Source organism: Camelina sativa, chromosome 10 (genome assembly GCF_030686135.1).
Source record: "Camelina sativa cultivar CO46 ecotype springtype chromosome 10, ASM3068613v1".
Lineage (NCBI taxonomy): Eukaryota > Viridiplantae > Streptophyta > Magnoliopsida > Brassicales > Brassicaceae > Camelina > Camelina sativa.
The window spans coordinates 4,214,579-4,233,952 of record NC_141889.1 but is presented as its reverse complement, the minus strand read 5'-3'; the positions used below and the strand labels follow the sequence as shown (position 1 = coordinate 4,233,952).

At 37.0% G+C, this 19,374-nt stretch overlaps 2 protein-coding genes across 7 annotated transcripts; both read left to right on the top strand.

The window, feature by feature from the left end:
• The first annotated feature begins 2,173 nt into the window (after window positions 1-2,173).
• On the top strand, window positions 2,174-16,160 carry LOC104717090 (uncharacterized). 6 transcript variants are annotated; one of them, XR_015568306.1, is made up of 33 exons: window positions 2,203-2,382; window positions 2,561-2,663; window positions 2,790-2,918; window positions 3,317-3,474; window positions 3,810-3,854; window positions 4,249-4,327; window positions 4,419-4,492; window positions 4,707-4,813; window positions 4,910-5,083; window positions 5,485-5,688; window positions 5,817-6,015; window positions 6,153-6,227; window positions 6,316-6,641; window positions 6,962-7,148; window positions 7,236-7,476; window positions 7,646-7,985; window positions 8,183-8,363; window positions 8,439-8,579; window positions 8,693-8,942; window positions 9,030-9,467; window positions 9,603-10,063; window positions 10,142-10,278; window positions 10,536-10,717; window positions 10,817-11,206; window positions 11,442-11,567; window positions 11,803-11,868; window positions 11,946-12,864; window positions 12,947-13,681; window positions 13,752-14,043; window positions 14,268-14,501; window positions 14,870-15,397; window positions 15,486-15,618; window positions 15,703-16,160. XR_015568306.1 is itself a non-coding variant. In XM_087468872.1 (32 exons), exons 2-32 carry the CDS (start codon window positions 2,595-2,597, stop codon window positions 15,963-15,965), a joined length of 7,965 nt encoding a protein of 2,654 aa, XP_087324998.1. In that variant the 5' UTR covers window positions 2,174-2,382; window positions 2,561-2,594; the 3' UTR covers window positions 15,966-16,160. The 6 variants fall into 6 exon arrangements, 5 of the variants coding, with proteins under 5 accessions (XP_087324998.1, XP_087324996.1, XP_087324999.1 ...); XM_087468872.1 differs by having other exon boundaries at window positions 2,174-2,382; window positions 11,946-13,681; XM_087468870.1 differs by having other exon boundaries at window positions 2,232-2,382; window positions 7,640-7,985; window positions 11,946-13,681.
• LOC104717091 (uncharacterized) lies at window positions 16,132-18,405 on the top strand. The gene is made up of 9 exons (XM_010434614.3): window positions 16,132-16,624; window positions 16,842-16,925; window positions 17,029-17,063; window positions 17,160-17,262; window positions 17,363-17,448; window positions 17,608-17,704; window positions 17,789-17,904; window positions 17,992-18,040; window positions 18,132-18,405. The coding sequence occupies exons 1-9, from the start codon at window positions 16,427-16,429 to the stop codon at window positions 18,207-18,209; spliced, it is 846 nt and encodes a 281-aa protein (XP_010432916.1). The 5' UTR covers window positions 16,132-16,426; the 3' UTR covers window positions 18,210-18,405.
• Window positions 18,406-19,374: the final 969 nt, after the last annotated feature.

The following is a 19,374-nucleotide window of genomic DNA, read 5'->3' as shown; positions in this document are numbered from 1 at the left end:
ACCGGTGGTGTCTGGCCGGCGGTGGTTGGCCGGCGGTGGTTGGCCGGCGGTGGTTGGCCGGTGGTGGCTGGCCAATGGTGGTTGGACGACGGTGGCTGGTTGGCGGTGGCTGGCCGGAGCGGTGGCCGGAGTTGTGAGCGGTGGCTAGCCGGAGCGGTGGTCAGAATGGTGGGCGGTGGCTGGTCGGAGCGGTAGTTAGAGTGGTGGGCAGTGGCTGGTGCAACAAGAGTAAGAAAATAAATAATTTATAAAATATAAAGAATATTAAGTGCTCATCGTTAGAATGGTTACTCCATGAATTATAAAAAGAAAATTGTGTCATTTCTGCCAATTTCCCTAAAATCAATTACCCTTAGTAACTTTTGATAAGTGTACAAAGTTAGATCTTGTAATCTCTTTTTTTATGAATGGAAAAAACAGATGACAAAAAAAAGAAAATGCATAAAACAATATAATCCTATTCGTATGGGTAGATTCATTAATGATGCTCTGTGCTTCATGATACTGTTCTCTTGATATATTACTGTTTACAATTTGTCCCCAAGACTAGAAACATGCTATCCGGCTTAGACGATATTCGTTTAAGAATAAGTATCCACAAAAGATCACTCCTTTACAGATATATACTTTTTGTTTTTGTTTTCAAAGCAATATATGATACCAGGAAATTGTTGTTTTTCACCGATCTGCTTAACTTCTGAGAAACTGATGATCCTCTTAAACGAGAATATGACAGAACATAATCATCATCATCATGTCATAATCAACTAAGTTTTTTTACCTTTTTAAATGACAACTTATAAGTATAAATATAATAATTTTAAAAATATTTGTTAGTTTAACCTTCTTGTTATCTTTCGTTACATATTGATTATCACTGCTATAATTCATCTGTCCTTATGTTTATAAATTATAACATCAATAACACATCAGTTTTCTGAAAAAGTTAAATATTTCTTTTTACCATTTCATGCAATTTTCAACAAGGAATCTATGTAAGAAGTTTTTTTTTTTTTTTTTTTTTTTTTATATATATAAAGGTTCAATTGACAAAGCTAAGTAGATAAATAATACTAGTATTATGCAAAATGCATGATTAAGCACATGGGACATTCTGAGTTTTGCACAAACTCACAAGAGGTAGAGATCGGCTTTAATACACTTCCCATTTATTAATTGCAAATGTTGGTAAGCATTGATGTACTACACAACACAGAGAGAGATCTATCATCTCATGTGTTAGTATGATATGAATATATGATAGTATAATATCACTAAGAGAATGCATGTACGTAAATTAATGCAATAATTATTTTTGTTTGTGCTTAATAATTACTATAATGTTTGACTAAAAAAAGAAAAACAAAAAAATAATGATAATGTATACCAAAATAATCAACTAAAAGTTGTAAAATAAGTTATTTTATGAATGAGAATCTAAATTTCGCTCATACAGAAAAATGTAATGAAACGATTATGTTTAATAAATCATTGGTCCCATCTCGCATACTAATATGTTATTATTCTAAATTATATTATACTTATTTTTTTGTATTTCTTTTATAGAATTTAGAAAACACTATACGTGTTTGCCCAAAAAAAAAAAAAAAAAGAAAACACAATACGTTTACAATAGGAAGGAAAGAAAATAAAAGCATGTGATGCACAACAATTGTAAATTCAAAGCCTGACAAAACGATAAAAAAATTTGAGGAATATCCTCAAAATTATGGCTTTGTTCAATTTAAAACATGGGCTCTTTACTATCTCAGTTTCATACACTTAAATAATCATATTTCACACTTACACCTAAGTAATCACATCCCATCTCATCTCAGTAAAGATGAATCTAGAATCTCGAAACATCGAAAGGTGGCATTGTGCAAAAACTAAATTAACCTCCTATCGTATATAAATCTCCGATTAAAGTCTTTGGTTCTTACAGTATTTAGTCTAATACGTAAAGTAATCATATCTTATTTTTTTCAAATGTTTAAGGTCCATAGCGTTACGAATGTTAAGATTGAAGCCAGTTTAGGCCCAATCAGTCAGTTATAAGGGCCTAGGCCTCGGGCTCGGGCTCGGACGGGAGGCTCATTTATTTATTTAGGACCATCAGCACCGCCTCGGTTATGGAAAACCAGAAATATACGACCCGAGAATTTGGATCGATAAAACCAGAATAAACCTAACCGGCTCGTTAAACCCAACCGCCCTCTTTGGTAGAGAACAAAAAACGAAGCTTAAACCCTTTCTCTTCCTCCGCCGCGTTCTCAAATTCCTCCGAAGCTCAAGCTCAAGCTCAAGAGCCTTTTCGATTTTTAGTTTTCTTAAGAACCAACCTTTGCTTTCGTACCCCTCTCTGTGATTTCGTTTCCAAACGTAAGCTTTTACTTTTGTTCTTAAGGCTTGTGTTGATTCTCAAACTGCAGCAATTGAGTAATTAGAGTTGATTATTACTAATTGCTGCTACAAGCTTTTATTTTGTTTGATATTCTGTACTCAATTGTTAAAGTTGTTTGGATTCGAAATTTACTATTTTGGAGATTTTGATGTTTAGGAAACGCAGAGCTTTGCACACTCTCTGATTAACCATGGCGACTTCAGCTGATGCTCGAGCGGTAAAGTCGCTCAACACTTCCGGGGGGCGTAAGAAATTTGTGGTAAGTGTTCGTTTTTTGGGGTATTGTTATTCATGTCATGTCTTAACCGCATTAGTAAGCTCAATTATCTGTTTTCGTTGTGTCTCTCTAATATGGCTGTTTGTGCTTTATTGCTTCTGGATGCAGTTCAAGAATTTCGCCGAGAGAATCAATGAAATTGACATCACCAGCACCGAGTTTAGGACCTTAAATAAGGTGAAGGCTGAGCCTTCTGAAGGATCCACTTTTTTCAGGGATTGCCTCGTAGAATGGAGGGTATGTTTGATTTTGTTGCCATGGACCTCTTTTTAAAGTTTCAATATTTTTCTTCTGGTCTTTGGGACTGTTGTGTCCTAAGGTTATGTAGATCATTGTAGTCTTTTAGTAACCCGTGCTTAGTTTTAATTTTGCTTTATTCCGGCTAGAAGATGCGGTGCTTGAAACATGAAAAGTAATGGCAATCTTAGTGATCTTGAAGTTCACACCTCACGGCTTTTATTGTTCACATGATACTATATAGAGTTGCATTGAAAAGAATGTTGCTGCTCTGTTTTCTCCTTAGTTTGTCCTATAGGCATGTTGACCATCGAAGCATTATCTCTGAATATATTGTTGATGTCTGACGCAGAAGCTGCAATGCCTATGATTTGGTTCATTTGACTGGTTGAATGCAGGAACTAAATACCGCAGAAGACTTCATCTTGTTTTATGAAGAAATGTTACCATTAGTCCAGAATTTGGAGTTGGTTATTTTGGAAAAAGAAAACATCTTCTCGAAACTTGTCTCTCGATTACAAATGAAAGCAAGATTATCTCTGGAACCCATTCTCAGGTTTGCTGATTTCTGCTCACTCTTTTAGCCTGGAACCATCTGCCAGTGGAATATATTTGTCACTTATATAGACTTGTCACTCTAGTTGTCATTTTTATCTGTATGCCACCAAATCTTCACTGTCAGGCAGTGTAGTTAACCACAGCACTCTGAAATCACGTTCTATTTCCAAGGATATATATATATTTTGTTCTGACATCTTTGATAACGGATAATTTTGTCAGAGGAGCTAAAATAATGGTTGCTAAATTTCTTCACTTTTTTTTTTCATTCTTGAGAGCATGCACTTTTGTAATCTTCTTCGGCACAGAAGTATAATTTTTTTTTTTTTGCAGGTTGATTGCTGCTCTATCAAGAGATCTCTTGAAGGATTTTCTTCCGTGAGTATTCTCTCTTTATTGTGCTAGTAGTATACACTGAAAACATAGTAATATACTTTGAAAACATAGTAATCCTTAATAAGGCTTACATTGAAATAAATGCTTTGGAAAAGCTGATGAATTGCTTTACGATGCCTAAAAAGTACACCTTAATGTCGTGAAACTCTGGACTATGAATAGCTTACAACATGTTTACAAAAATTCTACCTTCTTTTCCTTGCATACAATGGCCAGAAAAGAGTTGCTAACTCACCTTCGTCTCCCATTATATAACTGTGATAGATCTCTGGGAAATAATTTCGTTTCGACATATTATTTTACATTCTTCTTTGATAAAATCTTGTCTATGTGATTAAATATTCTTACCAATTTCTTTTGTATATTTCTTGGCTAGCTTCTTGCCACGAATTGTGAGCTCGTTAGTGACTCTTCTAAAAAATGGTGCCCAGAAAGAGCCGGAGATTATTGAGCAGGTTGCTGGTGTTCTACAGCATATTTACTCTTAGGACAATACCTCAATTTATATATTTTTTTTTCCTGATATTTCGTCCTTTTTTCATGCAGATATTCTCATCATGGTCTTCCATAATAGAGTCCCTGCGGAAGTATCTCGTATGCGACATCGAAGGCATTCTCAGGTAAGTTAAGTAAAGAATTTCAATCTAATCTAAAATGTCTGTTTATTCGGATGGTTCTGATGATTGCACATGGTCTTTCTTTTACTTACTGGATAAAGGGAGACTGCCATTAACATTGATAAAAAAAATTTAGCCTCCTTGAAAGACGATACATGGCTGTCACATGCTGTTAATGTTGTTAAATCTAATTATAATTTAATTTGCTATGCTAAAGGGATACGGTGGAATTGAGGTATCACCCCAAAGACTATATCAGTGAATTTATGTCAGAGTCCATGTCATTTTTGTTGAGGAATGCATCAGATGAGCAACTTGAAAAAGGTGATAAATTGCTTGCCTTATGTTTTTCAATGTCTACGTTAGGGACAATATACTTGATTAACACTCCAGTTGATTCTTCTCTCCTAAATATTACAGGGATCAGCATGATCCTTTCTGAAGTTGCACATCAACCCAACAACGTTGGAGGAGTTGGATTACTATATTATGTTATGCGGGGTACCTGTGGAGGACTCCATTCAAAAGCTGGGAGAGTTTTGAGGTTCTTGCTGAAAGATTCAACATTATCTCTTTGTGATAATTTTACTCAAGGCAAGTTCTCTTTTTAAAGAGATGTTAAGAGTATTTCATTTAGAAGTCTATTTTACGTACGAGCTACTGGGGTTGATTTATCCATTCTGTGATGAATTTACGAATTGATGGTTGAATACGTTTTGTGTACTGTGTGATGGGTAGTTAGAACCAATGCTTAACAATTTCTTTATAAATAGTGATAGTGATGCCAATATATTGGTGGGAGGTGGGAATCTTTGTTGAATGTTGTGAATCTTCGATAAATGTTTCATTTTCTTGCTGAAGGGATAAATTCTTTACTCTGTAGAGGCTGTTAATCATTTATGTAAAAAACGTGAATAGATACCTGAACCTGCTTTTTCACGATTTACAAATCTTATTTCCTTCTTATTCTGGTTTAATCTTGTATCACGTTGCAGGCCCTGGTACAGTCGTGGAAGTTGTGAGTTTGGTCTTGCAGAGAATATGCGAGGATTTGGAAGCAGAAAAGTCAATTGTCATGTGGGAGTGCTTGTATAAGAATATAAACAAATCAATTTCAAACGAAAAGTCAGTTCATCTAAGCCGACTGTTGCAAGTGCTTACTGCAGTTGTTAGGATTGAGAAAGGTCGCAAGGTACATGGTGAGTTATTCAATTGCTGATTTGTTTCTCTCTCTCAACCTCTCGTTCTGTTGCACTCCCTTTTGGCTACACATGCCAACATACCTTTTCATGTCTTTCTGACTTAAGGTACTGTCTCTGTGTAACAGATAGCTCGTCACTGATTGGAATCGTGAGCCGCATTGTGTCAACTTTTGTTGCTTCCTCTGGGACCCTTGTAGAAGGTGATAATTTATCTGCTGTCCTCGATGAAGTTTTACAATTGATATTATGCACAATCAACAGAGTCAATGAAATGGCAATTGTTGCTTCGCAATGGGCTCCGATTTTTGCCTTGAAGAGTTCAAGGTATTGTCTACTATCTATCTGTTTATACTTTTCAACCTTCCTTTTTTTCTATTGCCATTTATCTTGACATTGATCATGTTTATACTTTTCAACCTTCCTTTTTTTCTTTTCTTGACATTGATCATATTTATTTTCAGTTTCCTGACTTTTTTGAGGGAGTTCCTACAGAAGGATCATTCAGTTGTGAAAGCCTTTACAAATAATATATTAAGGCAAGACTCATATCATAGTTTTTTTTTCAATTAGTTCCGCATTGATTATTCTATCTCTGTGTCTCAGCAACTAAATTCTATTTTGCAGTGCAATTAACAACATGATTTGGGAGTCTCCTGAGGAAGTTATTCCTCTGTTACTAACATTGTGTGAGAGTCAACAAACAAGTCATGACGGGGTGAACATCATAAATCAAATATTTGAGGGTAAATATGAGAGAATTCATTCGTTCTTGGAAAAGAATTTAAAAGAGATTCAACAGAATATCGAGAATACTGGATTAGTTCAAATTGACGAGGCCAAGTTGGCTATCATTTGGGGAGTTGTCAAATGTTATCCTTATTTTAGAGTGGATTCATCATTACTGATTTGCTTTAAGAAGACTCTTAGACAGCATTTGGGAGTGTCGGATGGTAAGTTTTACTGCATGATTCACTCTTTTTTGCATGATACTATATCTTTGTTTTATGCTGCTTTCTTTTGTTTTTCCCAAAGACGCCACTCAAATTATGTGCTTGGATAGTGTCATCTGTTGATCGAACACATGAAGATTCATGGTCTGGGTCTGCCACTATACAAAAACCTAAATAATTCTCATATCCTGTTTTGCAGTGTCTTCTCCGTGATATTTCTTTCATTGAGCTGTTTGTTCACTGGAAATTGAGTTGTCCTTGAATGTGAATTTTACTTCCTGGATTTTACCATAACATCTTATATAAGCGACATTTTTCAGCAGATACTTTTAGTGCGGCAGAATTGATGTGGCAGAGCTTACTTGGTACTGCTTTGAGGTCATGTTACAAACTGCCGGGAAGAATCAACCACAGTGGTCTAGAGGAAGCTTTGTCTTTTGCTAAAGATTTTAAGTCATGTGTGCAAGTGTTGTCTCCCGTGGCCGATTTTTTGGATTCTATCCACAGGTGAGTTTGTCTGTTTTGGTGATTATTCTGTAATTTCTTCTTTTGATGACTCTGTGACGATAAACTGATCCCTATATTAAATCGTAGGCCAGCATTAGCTCATGATGACAGGTCTAAGACATATCCAGAACTTCAAGCAAAGAAGGCTGTAGAAGCTTTTGACATATTTTCTGAAAATTTGCGTCACCCAAACAAAGACGTCCGACTTATGACTCTGAGGATTTTGTGCCATTTTGAAACTCTATCGTCTGACCCTTCTTTTGAAGAGCATCCTCCTAAGAAGAAAATGAAAACTGAAGAGATTATAAAATCTCTTCCTAAAGGGAATGTGAGTAGATATCCTTTGTTCTGTATTCTTATCTCAAGCAGATTTCTTACTAGCATGATGACTATATAACTGTTGCCTCTCTGAACTATCATGTTATCACTACTTTCTGTTGCCTCTCTGAACTATCATGTTATCACTACTTTCTTAAACTTTTCCTTTAAAGATACAGGTTCTTCAGTTATTACGCTCAGTCGAAGAGACTGCTCCCACAGTGGATACTAGTCGGATGTTGGTCAGTTTGATCTCTACAATACAAAAGGATCTCTCCGCTGGCAGGATACATGAGGCATATGTGAAGCTTGTATTGAATGGGATGTTGGGACTATTACATAATAGATATTTGGATTTGTGGGGTCCAGCGTCTGAGTGTCTTGCAGTTCTTGTGAGGAATCACACAGGTGCGGTGTGGAGTGATTTTGTTTGTTATTTGGGGCAGTGCCAACTAAAATTTGAGACACTCCACGATCATAGTGAGAACGCGAACCAAAGCATCTCAGAGAGGCATACGGGTAGGCTCTCACAATTTAAGTAAAATATCTATTTCATCCACTCACAATGAAATATTAATTCCCCATTTTTTTTTGTCTCCTGTTTAATATGTTAGATCGAAATATATATCCGTAAACCCATCTCTATCTTATTTTTCATCTAACCATTCCCTTGTCCGTATAGTCTGATGTGTATATGTTATTCTTGCAATCTACAGATCTGATGGGCCGTTTCAATTCATTTCTCTTTCCACCGTCTGATAGCACACCTATTGCAACGGTGTTATCTCAGTTGCTACAGACCTTACAAAAGGCGTCCAGTGTTGCTCAGTCTCGCGCTTCTGAAATTCTCCCATTGTTGTTGAAATTTCTGGGATACAACAGCGAAAATGCTTTGAGGTAATCATGTCTCTATATGTTTTTAAGCATAATATTATTCAACTGTCGTCATAATCTTTTTTCTCTACCTTGTAGTGTCGGATCATATAATCGCCAAGTTTGTAAAGGAGAGGACTGGAAGAGGGTTCTTATACAATGGTTGACTTTGCTGAAGTTAATGAAGAATCCTAGGTCGTTTTGTTTTAGTCAATTTGTAAACGACGTTCTTCAGAATAGGTTGGCAAGACTACTCAACTCGATATTTCACTGTTCTTCTGAGTCTCTTGGAGCAAGAACTTCCATTGACCTTTGAATGTGGTTTGTGTTTTTTTTTAAAATTTGTTTTCCAGGTTCCTGGATGATAATGATGCTGAAATACAAACTAATGTTCTAGAGTGCCTTCTGTTGTCGAATGACTTCTTACTCCCACACCGCCAGCATTTGTTGAATTTGATCAAACCTAAAGAATTGAGAGAAGAACTCACAACCTGGAACTTGTCTGAAGACATCGTAGAACCTCACAGATCACAAATTTTTTCTGTTGTAATTCGCATCCTTATGCCAAAAGTTAGAACATTGAAAAGTTCGGCTTCACGGAAGGTACATAATAAATACTTTTAGTTTACTTCACTATGCAATACAGTTTTCATTTGGGTCCCAACAAGTTATCGTTGTTTTTCTTGTCAGCATACAAGTATCCGTCACCGGCAGGCAGTTCTTTGCTTTATATCTCAGCTGGATGTTAATGAACTTGCCCTGTTCTTTGCCTTGTTGATAAAGCCTTTGAACATCATATCAGAGGAAACAATGGACTCGTTTTGGAGTTCTGGCGAAAGTTCTATGGACTATTTCCATAACTCGAATTTCCTGAAGTATTTCACTGTTGATACTATTTCGACATTATCCAGGAATCAGAAATCTGGGTTTCTTCATGTCATCCAACATATCCTTGAAGTCTTTGATGAATCCCGTGTCCGACCTTTTCTAGACTTTTTGATGGGATGTGTTGTCCGGCTATTGGGAAATTCTGCTCCAAATATTGATGAAGAAAGGAACATTGATTCATTGGCAGCCAACCCATCAACTTCATATGATAAAGAAAATGCTTCAATAAATCATGACCAGGTAAAATGGTTATTAGTGTTGTTTGCCTCTTTCGCTAAAGTCTTGTGTAGGGTATCCATGCAAACAAATCATTATGGTTTCTCCTATCTCCTTTGGAATTCTTGTATTGCCTGACATTTTCCCGTTTTTGTGTAGGCTGGTACTGCTTTGAAGCAGTTTAAAGAGTTGAGATCCTTATGTCTGAAAATCATTGCTCATGTTCTTGATAAATATGAGGATTGTGATCTTGGCTCCGAGTTCTGGGACCTCTTCTTCTCGGCAGTGAGTCCTTTAATTAAGAGTTTCAAACAGGAGGGTTCTAGTAGTGAGAAACCAAGTTCCTTGTTCTCATGCTTCTTGTCAATGAGTAGAAGCCGTAATCTCTTCACCCTATTATCTCGGGAGGAGTCTCTTGTTCCAGACATTTTTTCAGTTCTAACAGTCACCACAGCTTCAGAAGCTATAAAGTCTTCTGCCTTAAAATTCATAGAGAATCTGCTTTGCCTTGAAAATGAATTTGGTGAGGATGCCAATATGATCAGTGGATTCTTAGATCCTTATATAGACGCACTGATTAACAGCTTGCATTCTCTTTTCATTGGGGATATATTTAAAAGGTTAGGACTCTTGTAAATTACCGGACCCAATTATTTCCTCTTGTTTCTACTATTTCTTTAAGTGTTACTTATGTACAGGAAATCAGTCAAGTATCATGGGGAAAGAGAGATGAAAATTCTTAAATTATTGTCAAAGCGTGTGCGAGATCCCTCTCATGCTATGAAGTATTTGGACGTCTTGCTGTCTTTCTTGGATAAAAGTGTGAAAGATTCTGGTATGATTACTATCATTGCTTTTATTGGTATGATTACTATAGTTGTAGGAGAGGCTGACTAAGTATATGGCTTTCAGCTAAGATAATTTTTCAAAACATGTTGCACAAGTTGTAAAACAGTACATTTTTTTCTTTGAATATAATTTAACATTAGATTCAAAAAAAAAAAAAAAAAAAAAAAAAAAAAACTTACAATATCACGTGTAAAACTTACAATATCACGTCTGTTGTATGTTACTGTCTTATTGTTCTTACAGATATTCGTCGTGAGGCTTTGCTAGCTATTCAGGACATCATACCGTTCCTTGGGATTGAGAGTACCAGCAAAATTATAAATATAATCTCTCCTCTACTTGTTGACGCTGACTGTGAAGTTAGATTATGCATTTGTGATCTACTTGAATCTATTGCAGAAAAAGACTCTTCTCTGGTTGATGTGGTTAGTATCATGTCTCTGTGTGAAGCTGAGTCATTTTCCTTCTCTTTTTTTTATTTTTTATTTTGCAATTGTAACTAACAATTGGTTCCCAACCTACAGGCGAAGCGCATTCGCGATATGAATGCCATCTCAGTCATGGAAGTTGACGACCTGGACTATGAAAAGATAGTTAATGCTTATGTGGAGATTGATGCAGATTTTTTTAATAAATCCTCAGAGCAGCACACAAAGATCATACTCTCACAGAGTATATACAACGTATCATCAGAATCCATTATGTTAAGGGGTAGCGCACAGAAGCTCTTGTCTTCTTTCATTGATTTTTCAGCCTCAATACTTCGCGAAGAGGCTTCATCACACTCTGAACTTGGTAAAGAGGTCAAAATAGCTGATGTCAGCTGGACAGGAGATCGAATACTGTGTATTTTAAGAAGTTTCATTTTGAAACACATGGGAGATGCAATAAACAGAGGAGGCATCATAATAAAGGTACAGTACCCTCCCGAATCGAACAGAAAGAAATGGCCGGAAGAAAAATAATGTAAATTTCATTGGACACTAGCTCTAGGGCAGGTTTATTGCTGTTGCTTATGGTTAGCTTGTTGCTGTGTCTTTGCTTTATAGATAAGTCTCTTGCCAGGGATATTGAATTTGGTGTAATATGGATACTCATAGCTTTCTTCTTTGGTCTGACGATTCTCTGAAACAAATTAATCTTTAACAGGAGTGGTTTCTTTTGATACGGGAGATGGTGACCAAACTTCCAGATGCTGGAAATCTTTCTGCATTCAGACCGTTATGCTCTGAAGACGAGAATGTAGACTTTTTTAAATCTATTGTTCACATTCAGGTAAGCCATTTTTTATCATAGGATTCCTTGAATCCACAATTTGTATCCGAGCTGTGGTGATAACCACACAGTAACCAAGACCAACTTCTGGTTTTGTTCTAATCTTTTTTTTCCCTCTAACTCAATCCAATGGGTTTGTTGAAACCTTATTATACCCATAGAGGATGAAGCGGCATATAGCTCGTGAAGATTCTAGAAACCTTATGGTAATTGATCTCCTTTCAATTTCTTGTAGGTACACCGTAGAGGAAGGGCAATTTCACGTTTTACAAATGTGGTCAAAGATAGCAGTCTGCCTGAGGTCATCCCTTGAATTTCTTACATTTTTAAATGCAACTGCTGTACTGCGAAAGACTTACGCAAATGTTGGTGTTGCAGGGAGTATTGAGAAAACTTTTGGTTTCGGTCTTTTTCAATATTTTGCTTGATGGACAAGATGGAAAAGAAAATAATGTCCGAAATGCATGCACAGAAGCCCTTGCATCTGTATCTGCACATATGAGTTGGAAGTCATACTATGCTCTATTGAATCGGTGTTTTCGTGAGATGAACAAGCATCAAAAAAAGGGAAAACTCCTGCTGCGACTTATCTGCTTGATTTTGGATAAATTTCATTTTGCAAAAGATAGTTACCCACAGGAGGCGGAGGAAATTAGGACTTGCCTACAGAAAATTGTGTTCCCGAAGATGCAGAAGCTGATAAATTCTGATTCTGATAACGTTAATGTTAACAGCAGTGTGGCTGCGCTGAAGGTTCTAAAACTACTTCCTGAAGATGTAATGGACTCAAACCTGTCCTCCATAGTTCATAAAATTGCCAGTTTTTTGAAGAATCGGTTGGAGAGCGTACGTGATGAAGCCAGATTGGCTCTGTCTGCTTGTTTGAAAGAACTTGGGCTGGAGTACTTGCAAATTGTAGTCAACGTTTTACGTGCTATCTTAAAACGAGGATCTGAGGTGCATGTGCTGGGGCACACTCTCAATTTTATCTTATCAAGGTGCCTGTCCAAATCTACGTGTGGGAAGTTAGATCATTGTTTGGTTGATCTCCTTGCTGTGGTAGAAACCGATATCCTTGGAGAGGTTGCTGAACAGAAAGACGTGGAAAAATTCGCATCCAAAATGAAAGAAACAAGAAAACGAAAGTCATTTGAGACTCTGAAACTGATTGCTGAAAATGTAACGTTCAGAAGCCATGGGTTGACGTTACTCTCTCCGGTCACTGCTCAGCTACAGCGGCATCTAACTCCGAAGATCAAAACTAATCTGGAGAACATGTTAAGGCAAATTGCAGCAGGTATCGAAAGCAATCCATCTGTTGACCAAGGAGATCTTTTTGTTTTTATATATGCCCGTGTTGATGATGGCATTAACAATAGGAATGGTCCTGGAGATCAAGTCTCTTCTCTACCATCCAGAAAGAAAAGGATTTCAAGAGATCTGAAAAATACCGTTGGGTTGATTTCTGGTGCGAAGTCATGCCCACATCTTATAACTGTGTTTGCTCTTGACTTATTGCATAACCGAATGAAGAAGTTGAAATGCGACAACGCTGATAAAGAGCTGTTGTCCATGTTAGATCCATTTGTCAGACTACTTACTGGATGCTTGAGTTCTAAATATGAGGATATCGTATCTTTATCTCTTAGATGTTTTACTTCACTAATAAGGTTTCCACTGCCCTCCCTCATGTCTGAAGCAGATGAAGTAAAAACAGTATTGTTAACCATTGCTCAGTCTGCAGTGAGTTCCAGCAGTCCACTTGTGCAGTCATGCCTGAAGCTGTTAACAACGCTTCTCGACAATAAAAATATAACTTTATCATCTGAGCAGTTGAAAATGTTGGTTCAGTTCCCCATGTTTGTTGATCTGGAGAATCTGGAGTCAGACACATCCTTTATTGCTCTTTCACTCCTCAAGGCCATCGTGAAACGGAAGCTTGTGGTTCCAGAGATATATGACATTGCTACTCAGGTTTCAGAATTGATGGTAAAAAGTCAGTCGGAATCCATCCGCAAGAAATGTAAACAGATACTGTTGCAATTTATCGTCCACTATAAGCTTTCTGAAAAACGTTTAGAGCAACATGTGAACTTTCTGCTGGAAAATCTGAGGTACGTATGCGCAGAGTGTGAATTCAATTTGGCTCTAATTTTTCTTATACTGATTGAATTTTTTCTTCAGGTATGAATATTCAACTGGAAGAGAAGCAGTTCTTGACATGCTTGAAGCGCTAATCTTGAAATTCTCAGAACCTAATCTCGGCAAGCAGTCGGATCTTGATCGGCAGTCGAAAACATTGTTCCTTCAACTTGTTCTTTGTTTGGCCAATGAGATTGATAAAGATGTGCGGTCTCGGGTTGGTGCTTTGATAGAACTTCTGATAGGTCGCATGAGTACAGATCAAGTTGATTCCAGTCTCTTGTACTGTTTGTGTTGGTATAAGCAGCAGAACTTACGGGCTTGTGCAGCACAGGTAAAAGCTGAGGGTTTATGTTCTTATTTAGCTCGCTTTGTGACAATAGTTGGATGTCAGACAGTAGGAAGTAGGAACGTATATATTTTTAAATATGCAAGAAACAGGAATAACAAGTGGTGTTACCTGAAGGTTTTTTCGTTCATATTATGTTGGCCCCTTTTGTATAATGTTCCTTGCTTCGTGCGGAATTGAAGTTCATTAATTTTCTGGTTGCTGTACAGGTATTGGGATTTTTTATTGACACCATGAAGAAAACATTCCGGAAGCATATCTACAATATATTGCAGGATGCTAAAACGATTCTGGAGTCTGCTGTTAGTGCTTCTAGCGTACAGTTGCAGGATACTGTTGAAGAAGGCAGTCTTCCTTATTGGAAGGAAGCATACTACTCACTGGTTATGATAGAGAAGATGCTCGAGCAATTTCCAGATTTAAGTTTCGGAAAAGATTTCGAGGTATGCACTCAGTCGTATGATGCTAAATGTGGTTTATTGTCGCAGTAGACTTCTGATAAGTACTTGTCTCGTCAATCACTGTATCATGAAGCTGTGATATATATGTAGCTTTTGATAGTTATTAATTTTTGCCCGTTGTCAAGATTATAGGACCATTGATCTTAGCTTGTTGTCAAATCTTGAGATAGAGGTCTCCAGCTCAGAAAATTACTGCTTTAGCTTTATTATCAATCACTATCTTGAACTTAGTTGGGAACTTTTTCCTTCTGAGCCTGTCATTTTTTTTCTTTCTTGTTGATTATTTCCCTTTTTTCGGTCGGAAGAATTGACATATTGGGCCTCAATATTTTCTGATGTATATTTTACAGGAAATTTGGAAAACGGTGTTTAAGTTCTTGTTGCACCCACACGTATGGTTGCGAGAGATATCCTGCCGGCTCCTAAATCGTTATTTTGTGGCATTGGCTGGGAAGAAAAGAGCAGAATCTCAGACATTAGTGGCCAATTCTCTTTTAGAGAAGCCAAGTAGCCTGTTCATGGTGGCTGTTTCTCTTTGCTTCCAGTTAAAGGAGCAATCCACCAGGGACAACGTTGATGTTGATTTGCTCACAGCCAATATAGTCCTTGCGGTCTATAGTCTTCATTGTCTTATTGGAAAATCTGATCAAGCAATTCACAGTGGGTTCTGGTCCAGTCTTGACGAGGATGAGCAAGTGGTGTTCCTCAAAGCCTTTGAAGTGCTTGATTCAGGGAAAGGAAGGTCTACTTTTTTGGCTCTTACCTCAGGCAAACGTACTGAGAATGGTGAAGATAATGCGAATGATGTAAGAAATGTATTGATTGGAAGTGTGCTCAAAAGATTGGGAAAGCTTGCTCTTGATATGGAGTCTATTCAGGTTTGCGCCATTCCCTTTTCTGATTAAACCTTATCTATTAAAGGCTTTAGTAACTAATTTTTTTCTTCCATATTTGCTTGTGATATAGATGAGAGTTGTGTTCAACGTCTATAAAGCTTTTGCCTCGCAAATGAATCAAGAAGAATGTCGCTTCTATGCCTACAAAATTCTGCTTCCGTTGTACAAAGTCTGCGAAGGATATACAGGAAAAATCATCGAAGGTAATATAAGTTTTTCTGTGTGTTATTTTTCCTCTGCAGACTTGTTATCATAATAAATGTAACAAAATATTATGGTTTTATCAGGTGAGTTTAAACAGCTAGCAGAAGATGTACGAGACAGTATAAGGGACAAGAGTTTAGGCAACAAAATGTTTGTGGAAGTGTACAGTGAAATAAGAAACAGTTTGAGAACGAAAAGAGAGAAGAGAAAGCGAGAAGAGAAGCTAATGGCAGTGGTAAATCCAGAGAGAAACGCCAAGAGGAAACTGAGGTTAGCTTCAAAGAATAAAGCAAACAAGAAAAGGAGAATGACGAGCATGAAATTATCTAGATGGGCTTGCTCTTGAAACCCCTAATGAAAATTTTGTTATCTCTGGTAGAAATCAGAGATAAATCAGTTTGTGAGTCTACTGTCCTTGTGAAATTTCTCTATATCATTTTTGATCCATTTTATCTAAAAGACTTGCGTTGAAAGGAGATTTATGGGCTGGGCTTTTCACTTGTGTAAGAAATATATACAATGATGAGATTTAAAATCGAAACTAGGGAAACCAGTCATGTCCATCCACGAATCTTTCGTGTACGATGTGATGTGATCTCATCTTAATTATTTGTTCCATTAAGAAATTGTGCGTGTGTGAATGAGTCAGTTCATCATCATCATGCTAATGTTGCAGTCTCTTACCACCACTTGAAGAAAATAAAAAAGACAGCTTTCAAACTGTTTCCTTCATTTTTAGTTTCAATCTCTCTCTCTCTCTCTGTCTTTCTGTGATAAAACTCAGAATCCAGATTAAAAAAGAGAGGCATGAAGCAATCGTCATGGGGTTGTACAATCTTCATACAATTATCTCTCTGTCTCATCGTCTATGTGTCTCTGCATTTGGGTCACCCATTCTTCTCTAGTAACGACGTTGACAATGCCACACCTCTAGATCTTTATTTCATCTCCGTCGCTGGTGGAGGTTTCAGGCCTCTTCACCGCCAAACTCACCTTCTCCGATTGGTTCGTTTCTCATCTTCCTCCTTTTTTTTTTTTTGGTTGGAACATAAAATTTGTTTTCGTCTCTGCAATTTATCTAGTTATTATCGAGTCCACTGGTTTCAGGTCAAAAAGTTTGGTTCTTTATAGATTTTCTAGCCTCCTCAGATCCAAAAGTTTGAGTTTTTATGGTGTCAAAACATCATATTGTACTAATTTTGTTACTGTTTGATCGATGAAGATGGAGAAAGCTGCAGAAACTTACAAGGCAAAATTTGTGGTGAGCTCAAGTGAACATGGAGAAGATGACCCACTCCTGCAACATGTCAGTTCTTCAGCTTAATTTTACTTGAATTGTGACAGAAAAGTTCTGAGTCTCTTTTGTTGAGCAGTTTGTATGAATAATGAGTGTATTGATCTTTTCGCAGGCTTCTCGAGTGTCTTCTTCACTGAAACTTCCATGGTAACTTGAGATCCTCTGGAATATAAACCCTGTTAGTTAGCTTAAGTTCTGTTGATGTAACGTAACAAGAAAACTAATCAGTTAGATGCGTTTTAGGTACACTAGAAGGAAAGGATCTGGATATTCCAGAGAGCGCATCGCGATGCCTTTTAATGGATCCTTGGATGTTGTTTTCGTAGACATTGGCTCACTACAGCAGGTAGAATCAGTTTGTTTCTGTGAATTTGATAGAGTTTTTGTTAAGCTTACTTTGATTCTTTGTTTCCTTTGTCTGATACTCTGATTGATTGAAACTGAAGGAAGTGTTCGCTGGAACATTGAATGGCTCGATGATCAGTCAATTGAAAGGGCTAACAAGGATTCTTAAAGCAGCGGATGGAGATTGGTAAGTTGGTTATAAGCTCATAGCCTCTCTTGATCTCTCAAGAACTTGTAGAAAACAATGCAACACAAGTGCTCTGTCACTTTTTTGTGACCCAACTTGCTCTCTGCTCTCCAAAATCAGTCGAATGGATTAAACAATCAATAGTCGTTCTTGATACAGGCGTATTGTTGTTGGATCAGACTCGTTACTCACTCTAAGGAAGGAGGCCAAGGAAGTGACAAGGACATTTCACCAAATCATGACCAAATATGGAGTGGTAAGACATTGAAATATCCCATCGTATTGCCGAGAAATCAAAGTTTATGATTAATCTGAGAGGGGAAACTTTTGATGAAACAAGAACTTATATATAAGCGAAAAAGGCTGCACCAGCGGAGGCATTAGCGAGAGCTTCACTTGCATTACGGTTCCTAATCAATCAGAGAACCGAGGTCTAACGTCTGATAGTAATAAGAGGTAAGAAGATCTTTATTATGACATTATAATCATAAACTATGAAAGCTCAATCTTAATATCTGAGAGAAATGCATAATCTTATGTCAGAGAAATTGAAGATGGGTTTCTTCTTCACAGAGTTAGCTTCTCAGATTTTGTAAGTAGTTACTTCCACTCTTGTGTTGTTAAGATATGTTTTCAAGACCAAAATAAACATAACAAAAGTGTTCTTGTTTTATCATGAACAGGTTACTTATACTATCAACTCATCAGGACAAGTTATTGACCCAAGATTAGTTAAGCAGAAAGGCAAAGAGACCATCTAAAGGTTTCTTTACCTTTTTTTTTTGGTAAAACCGTTACTCCTTTGTTGTAAAGAAAGTATAAGATCAATTTAGTATTCTTCTGGGAATGACCCTTATACCCTTTTACCTGTCCGACTAAGTAGCTGAATCATCGGAGGGTGAAACTGGAAATTGGGTACTATATATTTCCCCATAAAGAAGTCAATTTTTTTTTTTAGGGTTTTGCTCTCATTAGTTTAAGTATGAGGATTCTGCTCCCGGAGGATTTTATTTTCTTCCGGTGGAAGCGGATCCGATGATTTTCAAATCTTTGTTTGACGAACCACTTGTTAAAGTGGTGATGAATCGTCCAATCAGATCTCCTCCACCACCATCTCTACTCCTTCTGATCTTCTTTGCTCACTGATTCTGCTTTGCCTCGATCTCTTATCTTTTTCTTATTATTATTATTATTATTATTATTGGGAGACGATGATGATTCTTAAGAAGTCAGTAGACCAGACATTGTGGTAACACTCTCTCTTTCATGGCGGGGCTATAAGGAAAAAAAGAAGTCTTTTTTTCTTTGTCAGCAGCCATGGCGGAAGAGTGTATCCTCTCTAATCTGTCTGAGAAAAGGCGAATCTGAGTCCTCGAAAAAAATCAAACTCCTTTCAAGTTTTTATTAGCTACTGTTAAAGTTTTGAACTTGGGATCCATGTGATGATTTTGTCTTAGAGATCTTAATAAAGTGTTCTCAGTAGTGTTTCCTCTGTATCTATCATAAAAATCACATGGATGTGATCAATGGGCATGTGATTATCGTCAGATGAGTTATCTCAGTTGTGTTTGCCAATTAAAGATATCAGATTCTAAACCCAATCCCAAACAAGATATAATTAAAATGGTTATAAGAAAAGAAAGAGAGAATGCTATCTAGTTAATCTACAAGTGTGAAAGCTTTCATAGCCTTTGTAGGTTGCTACGAAGCACACACGTTGATTGTGGGATAGAAATTATAGACTGAAAGAAACAATAAATGATACAACTTAACTTGGGTTAAGTTTGTGGTGGCCAATACAACTATAACTTTGTGACAGCTCAACTCACTGATGTGATTGGAAATCTGTTTTGATCAAGAATCTGACTCTGTGGGCTAAGTATTCATTCATTTTCAATCTTGCCTGTTTTAAGTTGATTTGTTTTG

What these genes read in the sequence shown, in the direction of transcription:
- LOC104717091 (XM_010434614.3), top strand. Translation starts at nt 16,427, where the DNA reads ATGAAGCAATCGTCATGGGGTTGTACAATCTTCATACAATTATCTCTC. An exon ending in AAACTCACCTTCTCCGATTG is followed by an intron (nt 16,625 to 16,841) that starts GTTCGTTTCTCA and finishes TGATCGATGAAG; the next exon opens with ATGGAGAAAGCTGCAGAAAC. An exon ending in ACATTGGCTCACTACAGCAG is followed by an intron (nt 17,263 to 17,362) that starts GTAGAATCAGTT and finishes TTGAAACTGAAG; the next exon opens with GAAGTGTTCGCTGGAACATT.
- LOC104717090 (XM_087468869.1), top strand. Translation starts at nt 2,595, where the DNA reads ATGGCGACTTCAGCTGATGCTCGAGCGGTAAAGTCGCTCAACACTTCC. An exon ending in CATCTCAGAGAGGCATACGG is followed by an intron (nt 7,986 to 8,182) that starts GTAGGCTCTCAC and finishes TGCAATCTACAG; the next exon opens with ATCTGATGGGCCGTTTCAAT. An exon ending in TAAAAGTGTGAAAGATTCTG is followed by an intron (nt 10,279 to 10,535) that starts GTATGATTACTA and finishes TTGTTCTTACAG; the next exon opens with ATATTCGTCGTGAGGCTTTG.